We start from the raw sequence: 20,886 nt of genomic DNA, 5'->3' as shown, positions 1-20,886 counted from the left end.
GAAGGTACCATAGAACAAAGACAGACCATACACTTAAAACCTGAGCTAGGCTTTAGTTAGTCGTCTTTTATAGTAACACCCCAGAAGGAGGATGCTGCATTGACTTGGAATGCCTTTTTGCTGTGGACACTGTTTAACAATGGTTACCTTGTTCCCTTGTAAGAACACTGTTGAGCCGCAGAGCGGGCTTTGCTTCCTTTATTCCATTATTGTCATTCAGAATAGATGGCATGCTGCAAGACGATTCATTGCTGTGAACAGCTGACCTGTGGTCACATTCTTCTGTAAGGACTTTTTTCAATAATGCTGTGGCCTACAGTGTTTCAAAGAAAGCACACACACAAAATCAAAACAAACTGGAACCCCATTCTCTTTGCTCTCAAAGACTCAGATTTAAAATATAATTTTAGGTTAATCTTTACTTAGAATTTAGGTTGTTTCCTGACATTAAAATGTCCTCGAGATCAAAATAGCAGAGAAGGGGAAGGGGAGAAAGAGAACCTGCATGAAGTTATGAAGTTGGGTGGGTAGGGAGGTGGAGAGAATCTTGGAAGAGTTGAGGAAAGGTAAAAACATGATCAAAATGTTTTAAATTAAAAGTAACATCTGCTTATTTTCCAGTACATTTTAATTCTATACAACAGTTTCATCACAACAATATGTTCTTGAAGACTGAACCTTGTGCACACAAACGTTCTACTTAAGAAGTAGGCATGTGAGATGAGGTCGCCTCTGTTTATCCGAGCTAGTCTGTTTTCCCTTGGTTATACGTAAGAGCAGACCCTCAGACCTCCTTTCTGAAGGAAAGCTTTTTTTTTTTTCTTTCATTGCATGAGTCCTGTTTTCTAGACTTGTAAGAGAGAGTTGGTTTAGGGCTGGAGTCTCAGCAGTTGAAAAGCACTTGCTGTTCTTGCAGGGGACTTGGGTTTGGTTCCCTGCACCCCTATCAGGCAGCCTGTAACTTCAGTTCCTGGGGATCTGATGCCCTATTTGGACCATTGCAGGTATGTGATGCACATATAGACAAACACGCACACATACCTAAAAAATGAATTAAAGAAAAGAAATGCACCAAGCAAAAAGATAACCAACTTGTTTGAGTCTTAATCTTTAGCCAAGGATAAAAGTCTACACTTGTCTTTGAGTCTCCTGAGCAGCTGGGGAAATTTACCTGAGACCCTGCATATCTTTTTCAAAGTACACTAACTAGCTTATCTATATAAGGAAACCGATTTTATATCACAGCCTACCTGAGAAGCAAGGTGAAGAAAAATGGCAATAAATGGATCTGAGCTAACTAAGTGTTTTAATTTCCAGGTAAGCACTTTGCTCCTAAGACACAGCTTTGCTAATAACAATAGTTCGGTATCTAGCAGACAACCTCCATCCCACTGTCCCACTGACAGAGTACACACTCTATTAGGAAGTGGTGATTTGCTCCATCCTGGTTATAGTGCTGGTGACCTGTTGACTGATGATTATAGAAAATATGGGGCAGCATCCAATCTGTAAGAAATGTGTCCAAGACATCACAAGCCAACAGGACAAAGGCCCTCAGGTTCTATGCAGTTCAGTGTCTGAGTAACAAGCAATTGTTCAGTGAACAAAAAAGAAATCACAATCTTCATGATTAGCATGAAGAAGGAAAAGATGCTCCATGTGAGATCCACTGAAGCGGAGTGATGGAGGTGGGGCTTGTATCTTATCTGTTGATTTCATTGGTTAATAATAAAGAAACTGCCTCGGCCCTCATAGGACAGAAAATTAGGTAGGCGGAGTAGACAGAGGAGAATGCTGGGAAAAAGAAGCTTAGTGGGAGTTGCCATGATTCTCCCACTCCAGACAGATGCAGGTTAAGATCCTCCCTGGTAAGCCAGCTCGTGGGCTACACAGAATATTAGAAATGGGTTAGAACAATATGTAAGAGCTAGCCAATAAGAAGCTGGAACTAGCCGGGCCAGGCAGTGTTTAATAGAATACAGTTTCCGTGTAATTATTTCGGGCATAAGCTAGCCATGCGGGGCCGGGTGCCGGGGACGCAGCCCCGCTGCTCCTATTTCAACAGCGGAGCATGGGAGACCCAGCCCTGAGCATTCAGCTCAGCTAATCCTTCAAGACCACAGCCTTTGGCTCTAACTCTGCCACTGCAGCAAAGCTCTTTCTTTCTGACTTCCTTAGGGTTTATCTCCTGGACCCAGGGCTTATGACAGAAACTAGAGGAACTGGTCTGGGGGTGTTGTGTTAAGCAGCTGTAATTGTTGGCCAAAGACCCAGCTATTAAGTTAGCCTCAGAGTAGACCTTGTGCTGCAGTGCTAGTTATTAGGTTCTTTGCCTCTAGTGGTATAAACTGTGCCTGGATTTTACTTTAGTTCTGACCGGTCTTTGTAGAGGAACTACTCAGGACTGCTGCTTCAGTAGACTGAGGTATGGAAATAGAGCTCTGCCCCTGAAGCTAGGCCCAGAATGGCTCCCATCATCAGCTGTCATTCTGACAGCCCAGCAGCCTACGTACACCTCTTTACTATGGATGCTCCTTAGATCTGAAAGGAAGAAAGCCTCCTTGAACTGCATCCTCACACTGCCCAAGGGGCTTTTTGGACCCACCCTGGTCTATCTGCCTGTGCCCAGAAATCCTAAAGCATCATAAAGTATGAATAAAAAGAAACCTCACCTTTAGAAACCTTACAGTGAAATCCATAACTTGTTATGTTCTCAGGTTTAAAATAATCCATACATTCTAATAGAACTTAGAATGTGTATTTCTAAATTATAATATGTGATATAATTGATAATAATTTTTAACCTCTTAAGAGTACTGTCTTAAACCTGTCAGTAGAGAAATTCCCAGGAATCCACAAGGATGACCCCAGCTAAGACCCTAAGTAATAATGGAGAGGATGCTTGAATTGGCCTTGCCCTATAATCAGATTGATAACTATTTTAAGTGTCATCATAGAACCTTCATCCAGCAACTGATGGAAGCAGATGCAGAGAGCCACAGCAGAGCACTGGGCTGAGCTCCCAAAGTCTAGTCGAAGAGAAGGAAAAGTGATAATGAGCAAAGAGGTCAAGATCATGATGGAGATACCCACTGAAACAGTTCACCTGAGCTCCTCCATTCTGGCCTAACAGTGTGTGTGTGGGGGGGGAACAAGCATTAGGACCAAAGTAGGACCTCTGAATGTAGGTGACAGTTTTGTGTCTGGGGTAGACTAGGGGGCCCTGGCAGTGGAACCAGGATTTATCCCTATTGCATGTACTGGCTTTTTGGGACCCATTCTCTTTGGAGGAATACCTTGCTTAACCTAGATAAAGTGGGGGAGGTCCCTGGTTCTGCCTCAAAGTAATGCTCTAAACTTTGTTGAATTCCCATGGGAAGCCTTACTCTCTCTCTGAGGAATGGATGGTGGTGGGAGATTGGAGGGAAGGTGGAGGGAGTGCGAGGAGGGGAGGAAGTGGGAACTGGAATTGGTATGTAAAATGAGAAAAGATGCTTTTTAATTAATTAGTTAATCAATTAAAAAATACTGTCTTAGAGAGAAGCCTCAGCAGTATGGTGCATGGGCTTGTGGCTGGGAGAAGCCCCAGCAGCATGGTGGGCTATGGTGACAGCAGTAGCCTCCAGAAATTATCTGAACACAGTCTCAGCTCCACTTGCACCTGGAGGAGCGATCATCTGAGTCTTGGGCCTGAAAGCACCTAGAGGACCGATGACCAAAGCCTCTGCCCTGATTACACCTAAAAGAGCCTTCAAGGGAGCCACAGTCCCCAACTACATCAACTGGAAGAAAAGGAACCCCCCTGAAACACAATTAGAAGAGATGGGTAGACAACAGGGTAAGAATACACTCAATAACATAAAGAGCAATACAACACCATCAGAAACAAATGGTTCTACAACAGCAAGTCCTGAACATCTCAATGCAGATGAAACAGAAGAAAATGACCTTAAAAAATTTATGAAGAAGATTGAGGTCCTTAAAGAAGGAAGGAAAATTTCCCTTAAAGAAGTGGAAGAAAAGATAAACAAAAAATTGGAAGAAACCAACAAAGCCCTTAAAGAAAACCAAGAAAAAGCAATAAAACAGGTGAATGGTTTAAAAATTGAAAAATAAAATAAAAGCAATACACACACACCACAAAAACTGAGGGAAATCTGGAAATGACAAATCTGGGGAAATGATCAGGAACTATAGATGCAAGCTTAAACAACAGAATACAATAAATAAAAGACAGAATCTCAGGCATTGAAGACACAACAGAAGAAATAGATTCACTGGTCAAAGAAAATGTTAAATCTAACTTTTAACACAAACTATTCAGGAAATCTGGGACACCATAAAAAAAACCAAATCTAAGAAAAATAGGAATTGAAAAAGAAGAAGTCCAGGTCAAATGCACAGAAAATATATTCAACAAAATCATAGAAAAAAAAACATTCCTAACCTAAAGAAGGACATGCCTATGAAAATACAAAAAGCTTACAGACCACCAAACAGACTGGACAAAAAAAAAAGTCCCCTTGTCACATAATAATCAAAACACTAAACATACAGAATAAAGAATATTAGGAACTGCAAAGGAAAAAGGCCAGGGAACATATAAAGGCAGACCTATCAGAATTACACCCGACTTCTCAATGGAAACAATGAAAGCCAGAAGGTCCTGGTCAGGTAAGAGACCAAAGATGCCAGCCCAGACTACTACACCCAAGCAAAGCTTTCAGTCTACACAGATGGAAAAAGAAAGATATTCCATGACAAAACCAGATTTAATCAGTACCTATCCACAAATCCAGCCCTACAGAAAGTACTAGAAGGAAAACTCGAACCCAAGGAGAGAAGCGCACACGCAATACCACCACCAACAAAAACAAACAGGTCATTAATATCCCTTAAGCTCAATAGACTCAAATCACCTATAAAAAGACACAGGCTAACAGGCTGGACACAAAAACAAAATCCATCTTTCTGCTGCCTACAAGAAAGAACTCAAATAAGTATTTTATTTAGCCATTATTTTTAACTCCATGACCCTTCCAGAATATGATCTGGTAATGCATAGCAAAAACCTGAAAAAAATATATATATACACACATATACACATATACATACATACATATATTTGACTTGATCTTACTAAACATAGGAGTTTGTTCTAAGGAAATATGATATTTGTAAACCTGAATTATATAGATATTTTATGAATCTTTCTTAGTGGGGAAAAAGAATAAATTTAAATGTTCAACAGGCAACTAAAAGAAGACAGGGGACTGTGTAAAGTGGGCAGGGGCCTGTGTATAGTGGACAGGGATTGTGTATAGGGACGGGATTGTATATAGTGGACAGGGACTGTGTATAGGGACGGGATTGTATATAGTGGACAGGGATTGTGTATAGGGACCGGGGATTGTGTATAGTGACAGGGGATTGGGATAGGGACAGGGGAATGTGTATAGTGACAGGGGATTAAGATGCGGACAGGGGATTGTGTATAGTGACAGGGGATTGGGATAGGGACAGGGGATTGAGATAGGGACAGGGACTGTGTATAGGGACAGGGGATCGTGTATAATGACAGGGGATTGTGTATAGGGACAGGGACTGTGTATAAGGACAGGAGACTGTGTATAGAGACAGGAAACTGTATTTAATGGACAGGGGCTATTAAAGTCATTAAAAATGAAACACAAAAATATGGGATGTTATTAAAGAAAATTCATTTTGTGGCAAGCAGGAAAAGGAGGTTCAAACACTGACAGTGCAACGTGTATGTGTGTGTGTGCGCGCGCTTATGCGTGCGTGCATGTATTACTGTGGACTGAAACCAGATTCTTGTGTGCTAAGCATGTAGTCTACCGCTCAGTTATCCTCCTAGTTCTATTTGTAAACACTTTAAATATTAAAGGTCATACCTCATGTCAACAGTATTACTTATGACAACACAGAGGCACTTTTCTGTTCAACATTTCAGTTTCATTTTATTTTTCTGCTTATTTCTTCAAAGAAATCACACCCAACTCTAAAGAATCTGTACTTTTTACAGGCACCATGAATCCAGAGAGGAAGGAAGTGGAAAGCACCTGGGGAGTTAAGCTCTCTTCTATGCACAAGCAGTGCCAGAGGCATAATGGCAGTGATGATAGTTCCCAGAATTAACTACCACGTCCTCAAAATCCTTCCTCTTGGTCACAGAGAAATAATTTCCAGAAGAAAAACACATACACCAGTACCAGTTACTCCTGAGTTAAAGCAAGGAGAGGAATTTTATTCACACATCATTTAAAAGACGAAGAAATTAATCACAAGAGCCAGGAAATGAATATGTAGGAGATACCAGAAAACAATCCATCATTTAGGGGACACTTTTTCTGGTAAATAAAATATGTGAGGGGCAGGACCAGACCAATTCTGAGTGAGCTGCTCCTTTGTGTCACAGTCTGCCCATGTTGAAACAGATATCACTTGGGAGAAAAGAAGTATTAAGCCACTTTGTATTTTAATGACACTCCCAGCTCATTTCCCCCACACAAAGTCATTACAAATTTCTGTGAATTAAAAGCATGCAGCTCAATTATGTAATTGCCTATTGGGTTATGAGGGTGCTGACAGATCTTCCCTGGTCTCCATGGCTTTGGTCATGTGTTTACTCAAGAGAAGGGATTGACTAGAGCTGACAGCACAGGGGCCCACAGGTAAACATCATTTACATGTGGCTGTTTAATTAGCCTTTTCCCCAAGAGATCAAAGTAAATACTTCTGGGCTTCATTAGACTTTAAATTTCCAATGGAGCATTCTTAAATTTTCAAAATCACTTACTTTTAAGATTTTCTCTAAAGAGGGATATTTAACCCACTGTATCTACTAAATAACTATCCTGTTTCAATACACAGAAATAACTCTGATACTCTATTTAGCTAATCACAGGAGGATGATGAAGGCTGGGGATGTAAAGATTAACATGTGTTTAACATGAACAAGACTCTGGGTTCAATATCCAGCAGCACATACATTTGCAAGCACATGAACATACACGCACGCATGCACAAATCATCTTCAGAAATTACACATGCATTTTGTATTGAAGTTTATGGGCATGTTGTCATTTTGGTACTAATACTATTCTCTGGATTTGTGAATTTCTTTGGCCACACCTACATGTTTGAGAAACTGCTTGTTTACTCCACTTTTTAAGTAAAAGCCATCTTGCCCTGCCCAAAGGCCTGCAGTCGTGTTCCAAACTCCAGGAGATATGTAACCCTCTTCTGGCCTTCACAAGCACCTACATTTACTTCCACATACACACAATTAAAAATAGAATAAGTCTTGAAAAAAAGACTGGTTCTACTGCCTCATATGTGCTGGTTTCTAACAGCTCTTCCCTGTCACCCCAAACACCTCCCTGGTCTCACTTAGTCAAAAAGCCAATTTCTAATGGGTCACATCTTACATGTCCCTGTACTTCCATCAAAAGCTTTCCCTCACTGCTCCTCCAGGTAGCTGGCCTCCCTTTCTGGTACCCAGTCCTCAGCAAGAGAGGGCCATATGTCACTTATTTCTTTCCTTCCAATGAACCTGTGCACAATAATGCAGAAAAATGTATCTGTTGGCTTCACCTTAATGACTTCACAATATTTTAAGTAGGACACACTGACAGAAAACCGGTATGTTACAGATGTTTCTAAACTCTGACGATGTTGTAGTGGATATATTTAAAATATCTCTGGGAATCAACAGTAAGTCAGAGTTAGATCCTTTCACAGATATGTAAAAGGTCTAAGATCAGAAAGTCAAAAATATTATCTGCCAATCATGAAACCTCACCACTGTTATCATTTTTTCAAACATGTTTATTATTCAGAATATACTATTTCTCCAAACAAACAGCTTGCATAATCTTGGAACTTATTTAAATGAAAGTTACTACTAACCCTAGTCCTTGGTTGTAACTAAGAAAATAACCTCACCACATACCTCTTCTTTAAGAGAATTATCATGTTCCTTCATACATTGTCCTTGTGTCTTCAGTAAGTGCCAATTTGGTACTTGTTCAGATCTGTAAGACAGAAATAGGAGACACACTATATATATAGAGAGAGACAGAGATCTGGAAATATATGTAGAAATGGGTAAATTAAAAAATTCCCATATTTTTAAAGGCCTTATAGCCAAGTTACTAACTAGAACAATGTTTATCAAGAAAAGTCTGAAACCTAACATATTTGAGACAATAAAACTGTGTTCAAAGTCCCCTGTGACGTGTGTGTATGTGTGTCTGTCTTTGAGTGCATGTGTCTGTATGTGTGTATGTATCTTATGTCTGGCTGTGCTCACTTGTGTGTACAGATGTGGAGGCCAGAGGTCATTGGGCGTCTTCTATTACTCTCCACGTTAACTTTTGAGACAGGGTCTCTTAATGAATCTGAAACTTGCTGTTCCAGATAGACAACTCTCAGTGAGTCCCCAGGATCTACATATCTCTTTATCTGACCCATTAAGTTATCTTTCCCAGATCTTCACCAACCCCACATCAGACAGAGATCTGATCTCCAAAATATAAAAAGAACTCAAGAAATTGGGTCATCAAAAGAACAAATAATCCAATAAAAAAATGGAGTACAGACCTAAACAGAAAACTCTCAACAGAGGAATCTAAAATGGCTGAAAGACACTTAAGGAAATACTCAACATCCTTAGTCATCAGAGAAATGTAAATCAAAACAACTCTGAGATTCCATCTTACACCCGCAAGAGTGGCCAAGATCAAAAACACTGATGACAACTTATGCTGGAGAGGTTGTCGGGTAAAGGGAACACTCCTACATTGCTGGTGGGAGTGCAAGTTGATACAGCCCCTTTGGATATCAGTATGATGATTTCTCAGAAAAACCTTCCTCAAGACCCAGCAATATCACTTTGTGTATATACCCAAAGGACATGTGCTCAACTATATTCATAGCAGCATTATTTGTCAGAGCCAGAACCTGAAAACAACATAAATGCCCCTCAACCTAAGAATGGATAAGAAAAAATGTAGTACATTTACACAATGGAGTACTACACAGCAGAAAAAAATAATGACATCTTGAAATTTGCAGATAGATGGAGCTAGAAAACATGTTGAGTGAGGTAACCCAGACCCAGAAAGACAATTATCATATGTACTCACTCATAAGTGGTTTTAAAACATAAATCAAAGAAAACCAGCCTACAAATCACAATCCTGGAGAACCTAGACAACAATGAGGACCCTAAGAGAGACATACATGTATCTAATCTACATGGGAATAGAAAAAGACAAGATCTCCTGAATAAATTGGGAGAATGGGGACCATGGGAGAGAGCTGAAGGGGTGGGAAGAGGAAGGGAACAGAGAAAAATATATAGCTCAATAAAATCAATATAAAAAAGTTATCTTTCCCAAGTCCTTCTTTTTTAAAAATTTATTTTGTTATGATGTTATTGCTAATAAGCATTCTCATGTTTGACTGCATACAGAAACAGCCAGAAAGCTTTGCAAAATCTAGATACCTCATGCCACTCCTGCTGAGTCTCACAAAATGGTCTACACTGTAACCCAGACTCACTGCATTATTCTAAACATTAGAAAGACATGTCTGAGTGCCATGTTTTGCTGAGCAAGGCAGGGCTGCAGTCATACTAACTTCATCTATTCAATAGGCTCTAAGAATTTCATAACCTGCCAAGCCCTTCTGCTGTCCCCCCTTATAATTCTATGAGATGTGAGTCATTAACTGTTAGACAGCAGAAGTAAACTGTTCCCTCCAAATCTGCACTTCTGGAATGGCTCATCAAACTGGCCTGTGGACTGTTTGGACCCTGGGAAGATCGCAGAAGAGGTACTTCATTCTGGGAAGTGCCCTGCTAGTACTACTGGGTACTAAGGGTGCAGCAAGGTTGGTACAAGGAAGACAGAGGGGAGCATGGTGATTCAAATTCATCAGAAAGAGTTTGTGTTTTAAAATCTGACTGCTTGTCTCCCACAGGCCACAACACTTCACTTTTTCCCAAGGGTAGAGAGTGAGTCAGTGCTCATCAGTGTTTTATAAGCAGCATCTCTGGTGACAGCATACACAGCAACTCTAACCATAACAGAGCATAATGCGCATGGCAGGCATTTCTGACTTCATCTGGTTTTAAAAATAATCACAGTGAAGAAAAGTCTTGAAGACTCTTCATTTTATAATTTGTGTGGATTAAAAGGATAACATCTTATGAGGGCTGGTGTATCTCTAACTGTAGCTTGAAGGTCATATGAAATGAAATCTTTTTTAATGGAAATCATAGTGTAATCAGTGTAGACCCATTTTATCACTGAGAGCAACAATTAATAAATGGAACCTTCTAAAACTGAGAAGCTTCTGTAGAGCTTTTTCAAAAGAAGTTCCCAGTCCTATTGGTGCTACTGGTCCTGAGACCACATTTCAAGAACCAGCTTTAGACTAAGGGGTCTCTATCTAGAGTGAACTTGGAAATCTGGGAACTCAACTATTGCTTAGACCTGCTGAGGTCCTTCCTGTCGGTTGGTAGCTATGGTAGATAAGTCCTGAGCTGCTTACCTGACTGTACATCAGCCAAAGGTTACACCTCCCTCCCCTGCTCACCAAAGTAAACATTTGTATATTTATGGACAAACCTGTCTCAGAAACATTGCTACAAGAAGGCGCTGAATGTAAGAAGTTCACTAATAATAAAAAACAAATCATTTATAGACAAATAGACTAGGATGTCTGCAAGCATGGGCAGTGCGCACCAGTTTCATCACGTGTCAGTCTTTTCAGTTTGAAGCCCTGGAACATGATGGCTGCCTCACCACAGCAGCCATTTCATGCCAGACACCCCATGTCCTGTTCTGCATTGTTGCTGCCCAGCTTCAAGTCTGGGAAGTTGTGAAGGACAGCTGTTCTGTAAACTTCAAGGTCTTCCTTCAGAATGTCACTGTGATTACAGAGCCTATAAAATAAAACAGATACTTCCCGAGATGTTTATTTAAGCACAGACTGCCTGTTTCTAGAGGCTCTGGTGGTTCATGGTGGTTTATTGAAATATATCTGTAATATAATCTGGACATAAAAATGCAGCAACTACACTGTCTCTCCACGAAGATGTAAAATGTGGCAACTTGAAAAACTTGTGTATTTGTAGCAGTTTTACTTCCAAAGTAACTTTTAACTCTTTGATGACTTTAATGATGCTCAAATACACAGCGGGGCAATGTCATTCCACAGCCTATATTACCAATGGGAATACTGATAATCCTAACAGCAGAAAAGGCTAATTTTATATTGTCAAATCATTACAAAGTTAGATCTCTACAGCCTATGAAATTTATTTAAATTGTCCCTGCTAAGGAACTGCAATTTTCTGGCTGAAGTCTGAGTTACATCTTCTACTCCTAATGCAGAAAATGACTATTATTTTCCATCCAGCTCCCACTGCAGCAATGTTTCTTTCATTTTAATAAGAACTGGAAGGCATGGAAGAGTTATGGTAGCTTCTTTACTCATTGGGGGGATTTAACAATTTGGCCATTGTTTTAGATTAGCTCTGTCACTGTATCAAGAAAGCTCCAATAGTGCTGAGTAGTTATTGCCTCAAAAAATGTGTATTGGTGGGAAGTATGATTCTGAACTAATATGAAAGAAAATATTAAAGCCAAAACAGTATTTTTGCTTAGAAGTAGCTAATTACATTGTGAGTTGGGACTATTCAGCACACATACACAGAAAAGAAAATGAGAATTATTTATACAACTACTTATTAAGCTTGTTGGTAATTAATGTACTTAGGCAAGTTACTGAACTGATGTGGTGGCTGGATGCCTGATAGCTCAGAGATAAAGAAGACGTGGGCTGGCTGCTAGAGGGGGAGGAACAGGGCAGACACCGTCCACCCCTATTCTGAAGCAGGTCTTTACAGTATAGAAAATATAAATGAGCCGCTGGATTCACGTCCCCTCTTGACTGTCATCTGTGATATTAGAGCTCCAGCTACAGCCAAGTTCCAAGCTTTTAGCCTGGGTTTCTTGATTCCTCTGTCAGGTCCTTCACCACTGAGGTCTGTTGCCCTAACCCTTCCAGATCTCCCAGTTCAGTCTGACTCAGGAAAACTTCTTATTGCCCAGGTAGAATCTGGACCCTGGCTCTTCTTGGAAGGCTTCAACAAGTAGCCACTTCATTCCAGAATACCTGCCCTATTCTTCTGAAAGAGAAGGGTCCCCCTGAAGTAACCAGTTTCAGAGCAGTAAGGGGAAGCAGAGTCAATGGTGAGTGTCACCAGGCAGATGAACGGACTATCAGGAGGTAAGATAAAGATCCCTGGGGACAACTGGGAAGAAAACAATGTCAATTCAGGCTGTTCTGAACATATAAATTAAGGGATACTTTTTTAATCATAGAAAAGAAAAAGGTACTATGTTTTTTATTTTAGTACTAAAATTATGAACTAAAATAAGTGTTTCCTCCCTGAGGCTGTCTCTGAGAGAGGGATAGACCAGCGAGCAGCAGTGTTCTCCACAAAAGCACTGGAAGGGATGGAAAGCTAGCACGTTCTCTCTAAGAACTCTAGGCAGCCTTTCTCACTTTTTTGCACTAAATTTCATTCAGTCTCTCAGAGGCAAGAAGACCAAAAGCCTGCTGAGAAGCTTTGGTCTGTGTGTTTATGTTGTCAGTTTTTGCTCATAAATAAATAAATAAATAAATAAATAAATAAATAAATAAGTTTAAAATAAACTTGCTGGCTAAACCCAAACACTAGAAGTTCCTTTTTAAATAGAAATCAAAGATGCATTCTTTTCTGGATATTCTGTTCTCAACTGGTGTATATGTACGAATCCATAAAAGCAAGATGAGCAGACAGTCTTCCTTTATCATTACTTCACTCCTCAAACATAATCTCTTGCCTTTGTGTCACTCTCACAAACTCTCAAAGTTAACAACAACAACAACAAAATTAAAACTAACTTAATTTTGGTTTTCCCCTGGAACCTCAAAAGGCTCTGGGCCTGACCAAGTCTGTTGGAATACTCAAACACTGCTTTTATCAAGGTTCAATGCACCATGGCACTATTTTCACTTCCGGATTCTCTTAAGCTCTCCAACATCCTTTAACTTCATGCAATCAATTCCAGACCAGCCTGGAACTAGATTGTTCCTGCCTCAGTTTTCCTAGTGCTGGGATGGTAGGCAAGCAGCACCATGCCTCACAGTGCTCTTACTTAGAAACAACTCTGTATGTTCTCCTTCTGTCTCCTTTCCATGTGTTACATGGAAACTGTGGCGAGTGCCCAAGCCTTTTAAATCAGCGGTTCTCAACCTGTGGGTCTCGACCCCTATGGGGGTCAAAAGACCCTTTCACAGAGTCATCTTTAGACGTTTACATTACAATTCATAATGGTAGCAAAATTACAGCCATGAAGTAGCAACAAAAATAATTGTATGGCTGGGGGGTCACACAACACGGACTGTATTAAAGGGTTGCAGCATTAGCATGTTTGAGAACCACTGTTTTAAATTATATTTTCTGTCCTGAACATTATACTATCAACAACCCATACAATTCTTTTTGATTTCAGTGGCCAGAACATGGTCTCCTATGGGCACAATTACATGTTTGGTGAATAAATGACCAATTGTTTTATGATGGAGAAATAGTGGCATTGGTGATGAGGTAGCCATTAAATACCCCAAGTTTATTTCCATTCCCACCAAGTATCTTATCTGTTCCATTTATTGAATCCAGGTAAGTCATAACTCTTTCTTCCCCATTATTCTCATGACCTAGCTTCCTTTGTAGTCTTCTGTATTCAGAATCACTGCAGGTCAATGCAGAGCCACTGCTATGTTGGTGAGAAGACAATTTCACCTACCGCTTATAGGGCAACCTAAACTAGGAGCGCCTTTAAATACAGGGCAATAGAAACTAGGGGTGCCTTTAAACACCATGCCATCAAGTTCTGTCCCTTTTTTCTTACATTTCTGTCCCAAAGAAATTCCATTACAACTCACAATATTTAAGATCATGAAAGTTCTTAGGTTTAAATACTTGTATTAATTTCATCCATATAGCAAACACACAAGTCACCCATCTGCTGTAACATGTAACTAATGAGCCAAAGCAAGTCTGAGTCACTCACTAATCACTCTGTGTGGCACAGTATCCATCATCCAAAGCCGTTTGGCACCTTCACTAGTCAGAGAACGGTCTAGTGACCTCCCACCCACAGGTAGACAAGTGCTACCTCCATAAGGATGCAAATTAAGATTTAAACAGTGGAACAATTGCCCAACGCTAATCCTTTTACAGAGGTGTAAATGGCCTTTGAGAACTGAATTCCAAGCTGCTGGCTTTTGTAAAGGAGTCTCACAGACACATTTTACCAGAGTGGTGTTCAGCTGCCAGCTCAGAGGCCTCCTCATAAAATACTTAAATAAAGCCAATGCAACTTGTTTGTTTTGATATCAAATTTCCTGGCTATAACAAGAATGTAAATAAAACCACAGTAAGAATTAGTGCCCTGGGAAAATAAACTGGTTGTGACTATCTCAAGTCTGACTGACACCTGATGCCGGGAACTGCTGTATGTGAAGCAACTGTGAAATTTGTAAACCGGGTTTTGTTTGCTACACAAAACGATTGTAGAAAGACAAACACATACATAGTTAAATAGTATTTTTCTTTGAGGGGCTGTCTTACAAAACCTATGTTTTGGTGGCTACCTCGGTCCCCATTGTACAGCCCCCTGGGTGGTCCCTTCCAGGGGGCCACTTGAAGGGAGCACAATGCCCAGAAGGAGAGAAGGAGGGGCCAGCAACACAAAGGCCAACAGAGCAGGGCGGTCTGTGGCAGGCTGAAGAGCAGGGGTCAGCAAACAGTGCTGCTTCCCTTTACCCAGGAAACAAGGGTTCCTTCTCTTTACCTGGAAGCACTGTGATTAAGCTGACAGCTGGAATTATGGGCTACCTTTTTTAGGGTGCCGTCCGACTGTGCTAAGGTCCCCTTCATTGTCACAGAAACTGCACAAGCAACACTCTTGCCTTTACCCGCCTTTGGCCTCCCAACAGACCTCATCATTCTGTTCCATTTCCATCCTTAGAACTAGGCCCCTCCTGTCACCACATTTTTAAAAAAAAGTTTCTTAATGAGGAGCTGGAAGGCCTGGGAGAATTTATAATAGATGTTTCCCTCCACCCCTGAGCAGAGATAACCAGCCTGGACCTGTCACTGTTTCTAGTAGCCAAGAATCATTAGTGACAGCTGTAGATGTCTTTTAAGAAGCAGATAAGTGTTTGCAGTCCATTCTCTCTATGGTAACTACGGATGCCATACTTAATATATAGGCTGATTGAAATCCTCCCAGGTGCAAATGGGGTGAAGATCATAAAAAACATGTATTCTTACTTTCCTGAATTTCTTTTAAATCCTCACTGACCCATTGGCAGAGGGGTTTAATTAAATGGGTGTTAGTTAAGTTCTCCATCAGAATAGTACACATGGTCCTCCAAATGGATCTCCAGGGCATACTGAGGCTAAGCTTATCTTGCTTTACCATCTGATGAAAAACAGTGTCCAGGGTAAATGTTTCATAATCATACAACTCCACACCTTTCCTAAATTTAACAGAATTGGACTCTGTATTTTGGAAAAGTCTTAAAACACTATAGGCAACATTCCTCCTAAGTATTTATTAGATACTATTTTAAGTGGGTCCACAGGTAAGCTCCAGAACAGTTGCTCTCATCCTTCCTTAATGTTGCGACCCTTTAATACATTTCTCATGTTGTGGTTACCCCCAACTATAAAATTATTTTCACTGCTACTGAATAACTGTAATTTTCCTGCTGTTATGAATTATAATATAAATATCTGTTTAATGATAATCTTAGATGACCCCTGTGAAAGAGTCATTCTGCTCCAAAAAATCATGACACACAGGTTGGGAACTGCTGCTCTAGAAGGTCCTTGAGGGAAAAAGACAACTGATATAGTCAGGGTAGAATCATCTTTGCTAGGACCTAAGAGTGGTAAAGAGCAAAACAACAACAGACTGCTGTGTTGTTACAGTTGTGTCTGGAAACACATACACACCTGTGTACATACGTATATAGAAGGATATATTATATATATGTATATAGAAGGATGTTTATGTGTGTGTATATGTATGTATGCATGTATGTATAAGGAAGGAGACAGGGGACTCAGAGCAGACATGAAGGTTATGCTCTCTGAATGAGAAAGGGAAATTGCAGGTAGGTTTGCTGAGGTCTCAGGCAGCATTCACAACTCAAAATTAACTGGTATATGTCCACAATCCTGGCATTTCAGAGGCTGAGGCAAGAGGACAGTGAGTTCAATGCCAGACTGGGTTATAAAGTGAGATTATCTCAAACAAAACAAAATGAAGAAACAAAAACAAAACCCACCAGTCTTGGAAATATGTCACTTTTCCAGGAATAAATGATTCTCCATGTAGGCCAATTAACTCTGAGAAATGAGAATGGGGTCCAGCACAGAGTTTTATCTTCCACTGGGGAAGTAGTGAAAAAGTCTGCTGGGGGCATGGGGAGAGAAGAGTTGCCCTTCTCCCCCACGCCCAACAATGTCTGGGGCAGGTGGGAGAGCTGGCCCTGTGGTCAGAGTGGGAGAGCTATCTCTGACCCGCCAGCTGCAACACTCAGGATAGCAGGTCCTGCAGCTCACCAGGACAGCACAACAGAGCCAACCATGTTAGCACAGGTGTGGGTGAGCCAGCCCTGAAGTTGTAAGCATGGGAGAGTTGTCCCCCATCTCACAACTGGTGGACTGACCAACCCTACAGCTGCGCAGGCCTAGACCCAAGGATATGACTTGGTCTGCCCCAACATCCACCCTATCTATGATCTGCTAGAGCATGTGTTTGGGAACTGATCTGTAGCCCCAAAGTTGCAGGACCTCTACACACAGGGCAACAACAGCAGGATATCCAGAAGGAGTCCTAGCAAGGGTCCAGCATCAATAGGTACTAGAAACCAGAGGCCTCTAAATCAAACCAATAACTCTTTGCAATTAACACTTGCAAGTAAAGATAAATGAACAAAGGGGTTCATGGCATGACTCACTGAGTCACACTGCAGTTTCCATAACATAATTTTTAAGTTTTTCCATTTTTTCTATTGCTCTCCCCCCCCTTACTCTTAAATTTTGTCTTATTTTGGGGGTGTGTAGGGGCAGAGAGTGAATGCGAAGGGACAAGGAAATGAATGAGATGAAAATATATGTAAAAAGACACAAAATAAATTTTAAAAAAAGAAAAGTGGGACAAGTCCCTCTCATTGCTCTGACTGGGCTCTAGGTCAGACAAGGACGTGAGAGGGAAATTACCTTCCAAAGTACTCAATGCCTGGCCATTTCCATTTGCCTCCTACTGTTGAGTATAGCAGAAGCAGAGCATGCCTGCTGAAAAGTCTGTGCTGGTTTACAGCTGAACCCTTCTAAGCGGCAGCATTGTATTAAACTGAAGGAGCTGAATCAATTTATGATGCAAATACTCATTCTCCTAAGAAGCTGCTGAAAGGAGCTGTCAACAAAAAGATGAGATAAGGAACAAGTGGGGAAAGCCCACCTCATTATGAATAAACAAATGATGAATTGTAAAAGGCAGCAGGCCAGAGGCTGTAAGGAGACAACAAAAGCTACTTGCTTTCCTAGGTTGAGTTCCTTAACCAGATGAACACACTTCTCTTGTCAGTGAGTTCAGGGAATTTGAGCACAGCCCAAATGTTTTCATTTTTTCAAAATGGCAGATACCAATTTCAAGTGTGCTCTCAGCTGAAGATGGGATGGTGTTCCTGAAGCAACCTAGACCAGCATATGCCCAACACACCAATCAGGCCATCAAGGCTCCAGACTGGAAGGAGATTCGATTGTCTAGGAAAGCAATTGTTTTCAACCACTGAGGTGCAGAACACTTGAATTCACAGAAATTTTTGCAAAATACACTGAATAAAAAATTAGGGAAACATTTGCTAGCAGGCAATAAATGTATTATAATATGAAAATCAAACCACTGGCACATATGCCCACGATTTCTTTAAAAAAAAATCTATCAATGTCCACAAAATCATCTATTTCCACATGCTATTCCTTTTTATTTTTCCATTTATTTTGTTATCTTCTAGTAAGCAAGTAGAGCAGGTACCAAACTTTTAGTAAAAATATTTTTCAGGTGACTGAAGTGGGAAGCCTATCATAGACCAGGCAAGTACTCTTCTACCTCTGTTGTGGGTCCCTATCCTCATGACCCCCAGGACATCACAATGCTGTTCTCACCTTGCAATCAGAGCAGTAGGGCTTACCCACAAGAGGTCCTCACAAGATTGGGTCTATTATCATTCCCTTATAGAAGAGCAGAGAAGTCATTAAATACTCACCTGAGATTACAGCCACTCCCTCCCTCCTACCCCAGATGCAAGAGGCCCTTGGGAGATGCTGGAGTATAAAGGACACAGGTTTACTGAAGGAGGGCACTTCAATTATGGAGCTTGTGGGACATTTTCACCCAGGTCTCTTTACAATGACACAGCTTTTCGGGGATCACTTATATTCTTGTAACTAAGCCCAATAAACTTATTGATTCATGAAGCTGGATGTGGATGGAATAATTTCTTTAGTCTATGTTGGTGCCTTTCCTGGGGTTCACATCCCCTCAGGAAGCCATGGCAAGAACTACCAACCAATGATTCCACTTAAGGTGATTTTGACAAAAGCACCCAAATTACAAAGATTCATTTCCCTTAAAATTTAAGACTTTATTTAAGATTCACCACAAAGAAGGAAGCAAGTTCAAATCTAGCACTGTTCTTACCATATTCATTCATTCAGACTGTGACAGCCAGGCTGGCTGATTTACCTTTGTGGAAGGAAAAGAAAACTCTAGACAGCCTATGAAAGTCAAGGACAGGACTTCTGAACTGCTCTTCATATTTCCCCGCAGGTGAGGGCAATGCTCAATCCCTACTAGGATAAAAGATAGTACGACTTAGTATAAAAGAGAAAAAAACATAATAGGACCCACTCTTCACTCTGTTTTCTCCACCCATGTGGCCCATCTGCAAACCCCTGCCTCTCCGTGAGGGAAGCACTCCCATTCTAGTCAGCGAGTTTGGATATTCTTTTTCAAATACCTTTTTAAAACTTCAATATTTTCCATGCTCATGATTCTTCTTTTAAAAAACAGACTGGATATTATAATCACAACATTCTTCCTTCCCTTTTTCCATCTAAAGATTTCTACATACCTCTCCCTGCACTCTTTCAAATTTATGGTCTCATTTTTTATTGTTATTGCCTGTGTGCATGTGTGTGCGTGAACGTGTATGTATGTGTGTATGTATATATATATATTCCTAAACGCACACTACTTAGTTGGTATGTCATTTTTAAAGACGTCTCCCACCAATGGTTTCAAAGACTTTTCTTCAAAGGTGATAAATTAAAAAGAGAATAAAAGGGAAGGTGGACCATGAAGAACTGAAGAAGAATGACAAAGAAAAGGAGAAGTGAAGTCAGTAATGAAGAGTGACAAAGTGCTACAACTTGCCATTCAGCCACTAGGAACAGAACTCAGGCTCTAATAAGCTACTACTGCCCCTCCAAATTCTCTGACGTTCAGACAAAGTGGAAATAGGCCACATTTGTGGGCCTCCACAGACAGGTCATCTTCCAAATGCTTCAGAGATTTAAAGAATATGGCATTTAAGATGTTTTAATAACATAGGTTCTATTTTTTATGACAATGAGACATGTCTGCTCCTAGCAGCACCAGCCTACTTCAGAGATGATGTTGTCAAAGAATCTCCACATTTGAGCCTATTTTCACTTTGTCTTAAAGTCAGAGAGTTTGAGTTTGCTCAAAATTGTTGACAACAACCAGGGTTACACATCCTGACCTAGGGTATGGTTACTTAGTTCTTTTGACATTAAGATGGTCTATACAGTTGGATCCACTCCACCCTGACCAATGGTCAGGATACTTAAGCATACTTCTGCTCCTTTTTATTAAAATAGGAGGTTTGGCCTTGGGAATGGCTTTCAGTATACTTGGTCTGTTGTGGGCTCACTGCCTAAACAACAGAATGCTAATGACTTGATGTCTCAAAGTATCGAGGCAAATAACTGTTCTGGTTGTCCTTTGTACCATGTTAAAGCAGTCTTTTGTCTCCCCCCCCCCACTGTATTGGGGTATAAAAGTGTATGAAAATTAAACGCAGGGGGATTTCAGTATTCACTAGAACTCCCTCCCGGTACTATCCTATGTTTTCTGCTTTATTATTTTCACTTGCATCTTCGTACTCTTTATTTATTTTCTGATCCCCATGCTCCTACCCTGGTAAGTGGTATTTTTGCCAAAGCTAGTCTCTGACACCTGTCTATCTAAAGTATATCTCTGTTTTATCTTGGAAAACATACCTAATATGACTACAAGTTCAATTGTAATAGGTGACTAATTACTAACTTGCATTTCCTTATTATCCTAAAGAGTTGGTGTAATGGTAAAAATAAAACAGCACCATTCCCCTGATTGGCAGCAGTGGGCAGCAGGCCATGAGGGGCAGCAGGTCCCAAGCAGGGAGCCACATGGCGGGTGAGAGACCATGACAGGTCCCATAAGGAGCTAGAGATGGATAGGCATGCCATGAGGAGCCGTGGAGGGTGAGAGACAGAGACAGATTGGCACGCCATGCAGAGAAAGTGGGTATTTATTAAGTGGCTTTTGGAAGGAAAGGGAAGTGGAAGAGAGGGAGAGAGTAAGAGGGAGAGGGAGAGAAACAGAGAGAGAGAGAGAGAGAGAGAGAGAGAGAGAGAGAGAGAGAGAGAGAGAGAGAGAG

The 20,886-nt window shown here is 40.8% G+C and overlaps 1 protein-coding gene across 2 annotated transcripts in view; it reads right to left on the bottom strand.

The window, feature by feature from the left end:
* Positions 1-20,886, bottom strand: part of Kiz (kizuna centrosomal protein) — an 81,590-nt gene that overhangs the window by 25,676 nt on the left and 35,028 nt on the right. For both annotated transcript variants that reach the window (XM_050159529.1, XM_050159530.1), the window contains 2 exons: positions 7,976-8,057; positions 148-313 (listed from right to left, as the gene is read on the bottom strand). In XM_050159529.1, coding sequence (XP_050015486.1) covers positions 148-313; positions 7,976-8,057 — 248 coding nt within the window. The remainder of the gene's footprint in view (positions 1-147; positions 314-7,975; positions 8,058-20,886) is intronic.

This window comes from Alexandromys fortis, unplaced genomic scaffold (genome assembly GCF_014885135.2).
Source record: "Alexandromys fortis isolate MF-2015 unplaced genomic scaffold, M_Fortis_MF-2015_v1.1 scaffold_115, whole genome shotgun sequence".
In the NCBI taxonomy this organism is placed as follows: Eukaryota; Metazoa; Chordata; class Mammalia; order Rodentia; family Cricetidae; genus Alexandromys; species Alexandromys fortis.
This window is presented reverse-complemented; position numbering and strand designations above follow the sequence as displayed.